We start from the raw sequence: 7,530 nt of genomic DNA on the forward strand, positions 1-7,530 counted from the left end.
GGCGTGCAGGGTTCTGCATTAACAGGAAGGGCATATGGTTCTATTAAATTACAATTTATTATGGAACTGCAACTGTATGTGTTGTCGACTACTGTTATTATTTGAAAGCATCTAGCACTAAAAAAAAAAAAAAGAGTCTCAGGAAGCCATATGCTATCACTACAACCTGCAATCAAACAAAGTACTAGTACCATCTTACTCAGAAGAATTTGGTTGAATATAAACAAGATTTCAAACTGTAAGTAGAAAAATGGGATTTTTAATTCAGTATGTATACTCTCAAAACTCATACCATTAACAACTAAGCTATAATGTCAGTAAAAATGCCTAAATCACCCCACCCCATTTTTAACACAACAGAGGAAACAAAATGTTGAAATTACTTGTGAGGAAAGCAGGATTATTAATTTAATACAAGCCAAGGCTGGATTTCCAGGAGGCGCTAGGAAGCCTGGAGAAGCCATGTTGGTCTGTTGACAAGTTTTTTTTCTACCCTCAGTTGTTGGGTATTTATGACAGAACTTTCATAAATTTCATCATTATGAACATTATTTTGTTCTTTAACAAAAATTTAGATATCTTGGGATACTAACTGAATACAGAATTAGAATTCCAGACAGAAAGCAAATGCTGCAGAGGAAAAATAAGCTATTTTTTCCTCAGATTTCTCATTCTGCTAAATTAATAGGGTTATAGATAGTTAGTAAATCCTATAAAAAAAAAAAAGCAAAAATGTAAATAAGACTTCTGTCCAAATATTAATACGTCTTCTGCCCATGTCTCACAGATATAATTATTTAATCCAACCCCCCTACCCACCCATCTCCAAGTTCCACACACATGGGGGAAAAAAAAAAAACAGAAAAACATACCTTCAGCAGTTAACTGTGTTTCTTCTGTTTGGGGAACAAAGATTCTGATCACACTTGTATTGATATAAATCAAAGGTAAATTGCGTGAAGTCAAGGTATGGGTCCTCATGGGTTGACCAGAAGATTTTCTTTTCTCTCTTTGGGTCTTTGGGAGTTTAGTTTGAAATATGCTTGCAATAGCATTAAGTAAAGGAAAGCAAAGTACAATATCAAATGCTTGTGCAGAAAGAAGAATTTCATGAAGAAAATGAGGTGAGCCATCCATTAAACCTTCAGATAGCTTATGAAAACTTCTTCGCTCATTTCTTGAGGTTAACTTGTGGCGGACATTTTTTGTTACAGCTTTTGTGTATGTCAGAGAAAGAAATCCATGCTGCTGATAAGTACCATCTAGAAGTTTTGTAGTTGTCTGTTCCAGAAAAGGAAAGCAGAATACACATTATTTTTTAAAAAGGAAAATATGATCATGAGAGAGAGAAAAAAATTAGTATTTTGACCTTTTTGTGTTGGTCATCTTACACTTCTTAATAAACAAGGGGATGGTTAATTTTATGGAGAGGTTAAAAGCTTCCACAGTTATCAGACTACTGACCAGAAAATTAAGAATTTCCTGAGGAAACTTTTTCCCTTAATCAATTACTGGTACATAAAATCGTATCTTACACATTACTTAACATAAAATTAACTGGATTATTCCCAACACCTCTTTCTAATAGCTGAGAAGATTTTTTTCCCCCTTGTCCTCCTCCTCCTTTTAGATATTAGGGTAGATGGATGGATGTTTATAGAAAAACTGAACTAGAGAAGAAGAAAAGGAAAGGAGCACAGTAGATGAATAGGACAAAGTGAGAAGCAATAAGCAATGGTCTCTAGGCGTGATCCCATCACACCTAGGGTGTGAGTGTATTTATGTGCACAACCATGCGAGGCAGGGAGAGGGGGACATTGAACTCAGCATCTTACACATGCTATGTAAGTGCTCTACTTCTAAGCTCAATTGCCTGCTAGATTTGAGGCAAGGTGAAAAAACTTTGTATGCATTTTTAAAGTACATTATTTGACCACTGGAAAAAACATAGAAAGTATTCATTTTGTGCTGAAATAGTATTTTCCCCTAGTAGTCTGCCTTCAATGCATTTTAACCCTTCCAAACTTCTCTGTATTGACTGTATGCCTCCCTTGTATTTTCTTTCAATACTGGAAACAAACAGACACACAGTAAAGCTAGAAAAGCACTGCACTTTGATCCCTATGCTGCTGGACAACAGGCAAAACAGACAGAAAGGGCAATGCTCCATTTCTAGATCTCCAAGCTGTATTCTGAGGAGAACACTACACTAATCTAAGTAATCCAGTTCACAGTAAGCTTTTACTTCAACCCTGGGAAGAATATAAAAGGTATTTCAATATATGAATGCTAAAAAATCTGTGAAACATGTTGAATGTATAAACACTCTTGAAGGGTAAGTACATAAGGGAAAGGGTTTCACTTTCTTAAGCTGCCATACCAGTGTTAACTAAGGAGAATAAATATACTCAGCCAAAACTGAGGTAAAATATTTTCTTTTATATTTTCATATGGTAAAAATCAGCATTTTATTTAAAATTTAAATGAGAAAAATGTTAAATAAATAACTGGAGATGACAAATAATTAGGAAACGTTCTTAGAAGTAACTGGTGGGCGACACTGAGCAGCTCAAGGCCCTCACGCAGCTTGCAGTCCCTCTCGGAGCCCCAGCCCTACTCTAGGGCAATTCATGTTTTTAAATGTAGAAAGAAAAAAATGTCAAAAAATTTAAACGATTCACAGTAAAATTTGTGGGGTTGTCTGAAGACATTTGAACTGATTAAGAATGTTTCTTGGAGCTCAGTGACAGTCACCTGCTGCCTAAGAATGCCTCCTCTTATGTACTAATGAGAATGAAGATGAACAACAAGAAATCCGAGCAGCTTTTACTGACACAAACCCCACACCTCAGACTCATGTTTCTAGTACTAAAGAAACTCTTAGAAAAAGTTAAAAATCAAGTGAAAAGAAGCATTGCTATCATGCAAATAAATTAGCCAGCTTTCCATGTAAAAGGAAAAACCATAGGAAACACTTTATAAAGATAACATCTTTGCCTTTTTTTTTTGCTTTACATAAGAAGTAGGAAGTATTTTACACACACTGATAAAACACTAATGTTTGTAGTGACTTAGTAGACTAAACATCATCTAGTTTTTAAATTTTCATGAACTTTATTAACTTTAAGAATGTCACTTAAAAGAATGAGTCTAATAACATATTTACATATGTTGTACTATTCAAAAATATACATTTGATACATCTGAAAGTTACTAGGATGCAGCCTAACTTCGTTCTGTACCCAGGAAAACAAAAGAAGTACAAACTTGACTTGATTCAAGACAGTAGTAAATAAAATACTTCCAACTAGCTGTAAGATGATGACAACTGCATAACAGAACAAAGCAGAACGAAACAAAAAGCAGTCTGAGAAGTAAACCAGGAATGACAAATGCTGTCATTGAAAGGTCAGCTCCTAACCTTTCAACACAACTAGAAAGCCATTTTACTTAATAACTTAACTGGATTTTTCTTATATTGATGGCAATATGAATTCTTATTCACAAACTAAGGCTAGCATTAACATGTACAGATAACAGCCAATTTGTGATACAAAAATACATTATAATTCACTTATAAAGTAAATTTGATTGACGAAAATGAAAATCAAGAGTTGAGTGTTCAGACAGTTCAGTGCCTTCACTGGGTACTTGTCATAGGAATTCTGACATATGTCTTTAAAGTGAATTTTTACAGAAGGAGGGAAGGCGGAACAATTCTTGAGAGTGCCCTGATAACTGAGGGTCAGACCAACAAGGTACACTCTTCAGCCTTTGAGCGCAGGAAAGGAAGACATCCACAGTGTCCCCAAGAGCAAAACTCTTCCTCAAGACCTGAGATGATAGGTGCCAGGAAGGTGAAAAGACATTAAAAAAAAAAAAAGGCAGTAAGCACACACACATGTATGTGGGGGTCGGAGACAGAAAGAGGGAGCGGGGAGGAGGAGAAACGGGGGAGCTGGAAAGATTTTTAGTTCTGCTCAAGTATACACAGGTTCAGATAAGAGCCATTCCTCAATATGACCTCTGTATGTACTTTCTTCTGCAAAATCATTGCTAGTGGAGGCAAATTTAAAAAATATAAGAAAACAATTGTTCTCTGTAAACAATTATTACTTCAAGTTTCTAGTAATGGCTAACCATCATGAACTTATTTGCCAAAGGAAAATCTTCCAAAAAGTCAGCACAGCAATTCATAAATGATAAAGTATAGTAATAAATGTGATACAATTGTACCATTGCCTTTTGATACATTTATTTAATTGCTACAAAGGAATATGGTTACAAAACATGAGCAGATTAAAAGAATAAGCAACTTTGCCTTTTAACATAATTTTAGAGGAAGAAATCTAAAAGAATGTATTCTGAGTTTTAATTCTTAATATCATTATTTCTATTGCAAAGTAAAACAAACAATATAAAAAATATTGTCAAAAATCAAAATTAATAAATGAGTCTCACCACAGGTTTTTCTTTGCACTGCAGAAATACTCCTTCAAAATGTCCTGACTGCCAACCTTCCCCTGGCCTGGAAAACATAAGCTCACCTTATCTGTTCTCTTCAGATTTTCGCAAAAAAAAAAAAAAAAAAAATGATCACACAATACTTTCGTTAACGGTTGTAAAGTAAAGCACTTTACACGGTATATACTACAGCACAGATGGACCAATGCAGCCTGCAACCACTTACGCCAGAGCAGCAAGCCACTGGCTCTGTACGGGAGCATTTCTCCTACTGACAGAATAACTCATTTTCTTTTTATCAATTTTTGCCTCTTCCATAGATGAGAGGGTCCATAAAGGTTATAAAACATATTAATAAGCATATCATTATGATGATAAGTTAGGTAAAATTTAAAATTTACATAAATATAAGAGTGAAGCTAAGGATAAACTATAGTATATAATATTCATATCAGAAATTACTTCAGTGTTTGTACTGATATATTACACAAAAAAATCACTTCGTTTTAAATATACTGCACTGGAAAGAAATTTAAAAAACATCAAATGCTAATTAACAATTCATTGTTAGTACATGAAAGTAATTTCCACCTGATTATTAAGATAATATAACAAGTTCTACTACTTTGTTATATTTGTTATATAACATAACAGTTGTTATATAAAGCAACTGAAATATTTTAAATTTTACAATGACAATTTCAGCTATTTATTATAGATGTGTACTTATTGATATAGCAGTATGACATTTGAGAATAGAAAAATATAGAAACAGAACTACAAATATGTTTGCAGAAATATTTTAGGGAATAATAGAGCAATATATGTACAAACATACACTAGTCATCTACACCTACATATTAAAAACTACTGAACTAATGAATATTATGAATCTATTAATAAAATGTTTTAAGACTATTTCTAAGAGAAATTACTGCAAAACTAAAAATATAATACTATTTAAAATATTTTAATAGCATTGTTAGATTTTAAAGTATTTGTGTTATATTTAAATTAATAATAAAACACTCAACTATATTATAAAGCCATACAAGGAAGACATAGATTTAGGAAACATTAATGGCAAAATTATTAAGACATTAAGAATATATATTATAAACAATATTTTCATAAATCTTACTTTTTACACAGAGAGACTACACAGGAAATAAAGTGGTTTTAGGTCTATCAATGATACTTTTATGATCTACAGTAAAAAAGAAATCTCCTAAGTGTTAAGGGCATAAGCAGATGTTCCACCTCAGTGTACACTACTAAGCAACAACCAGACACGTCAATTGTGTCCTAGGCACTTTAGCAAATCTATAACACATGGCATACACTTGTGGGCTATTTTTAAGAGCAGTACTGTGGTTATTTATGAAGAGCTATATGCCACGTTATAAAATTTTATTGAATACGAAATAAATAATACTAAGACAACAACTTCAACTGTTAAGCATTCCCTTTGAGAGTAATAATAATTGTAAAACAAAAACATCCTTATGGTGACTTGCTCTAAGAAATCACAGCTTTCTTTCTTTGCTACTCATTATGTACCTGCTTTGATAGTGGTCAATATTGAAGCTCTCTATCTTACATTTCACTTTGGTGTACACATCCTGTACATCTATGGATGCACTGAGATCTTCTAGTTCACTGACCATGCAAACCTCTGCAAAAGAAAACACGCATCATTATCAAGAGTCCCTCATAATCAACATCAAAATTACCAGTCTTGTATGCCACAATGGCTAACATATCCTGACCATCTGAAGAGCATTAAGAGTACACAAACCTCTACACTTATAAGCAACATTAGTGTCAAAGGGGCCTTAATGTTAAGAGAAGGCATATATCTATCTCGAGTTAAGAAAAAACAGAGTTATTTCAATAGAAGAATCTGTTACCAGACAAGGATCTCTAAATATTGACACTGCTATGCTCAGACAGTAAGTCATTCATAGCTACTGGGATGAATTTTAATTATCAACAAGCAAAATTAGATTTTATGAAATCAAAGAAAACATGTACACTTAAATTTTATATAGTGATGAGATTCAATGTTCAAAACACTTGAGTAAGAGTTAAGTTACAAATGATAACACTGAAGAAAATTATACTTAATATTTCTTCTAAAAGCAGTAAAAAATTTTATCTCTGCAGTAAAGAAGAAAAGTATACCTGTGTCTTTGTTCTCAAGGTCTGGAGCAAAGAGCTTTACAGAAACTTTGGGGAGTACCCACTGCATCCACAGACTAACACGGCCACTGGACCCACCAATGTTACTAGTAGTTTGCTCCAGGGTAACAGAATCTGAGAATGGTGAATCATCACCAGCTTGAATAGAATCTCCCTGTGGTGAGGAAAAAACAAACAAACAAACAAAACAAAAACCATCAAATGTTGATATTCAACCCAAAATAAGTAAAATAAAATTTATAATTTGAAATAATTATTTTAACTTTTCCATATTTACATTCTGATCATATAAAATGCTACTGCTAACACACAAAGCTAAGCATTATAAACTTATATTACATAGTGTAGATGTATGGCATTCCAGCTTTTTCTAAAAGTATATGGGGATCATGCCAATGGTTGCCTCCTTCCCAGAGCAAGGATCTACAAATAGCCAAGGACTACAGCCAGCTGTCTAGGAATACATTTTATATAATACACAGTCAAAATCAGTATTTACTGTTTCCGCTTTTTGATGGAGATTATTGGCTGCTACAGAGAAGCTGTGGGCCACAAGGCTTAAGGCATTTACAGGAGAAATGTGTCTTTGACACAGAGTATGAATGAAAAATTTTTAAATGTAACAAAGTGAAATGCATAGTTTAACAATCAAGAAAATGTTTCTCTTGGGAAACATTTGTATGACAAATCTAGAGGAATAAAGTATGAACTTATTCAATTTCTAGGGTATAAGTGAAATTGGGTATGAGTAAGATCCTAAATTCTGTGCTTGCAAACTTGCTGTGAAAACTTTGGTGTTTGTTTGCTTGGGGTATTTTGTTGTTGTTTTCAAAAGCTTTTAGTAACCTAAAGCAAAATAAATCC

General features: G+C 33.3%; 1 protein-coding gene across 1 annotated transcript; it reads right to left on the minus strand.

The window, feature by feature from the left end:
• Positions 1 to 872: 872 nt before the first annotated feature.
• On the minus strand, positions 873 to 6,822 carry LOC129684356 (intermembrane lipid transfer protein VPS13B-like; the record flags this gene model as incomplete). Its single annotated transcript, XM_055617486.1, is given in 4 exon segments — positions 873 to 1,281; positions 4,462 to 4,528; positions 6,025 to 6,139; positions 6,649 to 6,822. Coding segments are annotated over 4 exon segments (658 nt in total), but the record flags the coding sequence as incomplete, so codon positions are not given.
• Between the last annotated feature and the right edge of the window lie 708 nt (positions 6,823 to 7,530).

The sequence above is a fragment of the Psammomys obesus genome, unplaced genomic scaffold (genome assembly GCF_907164565.1).
Source record: "Psammomys obesus unplaced genomic scaffold, mPsaObe1.curated_primary_1811, whole genome shotgun sequence".
Classification (NCBI taxonomy): Eukaryota; Metazoa; Chordata; class Mammalia; order Rodentia; family Muridae; genus Psammomys; species Psammomys obesus.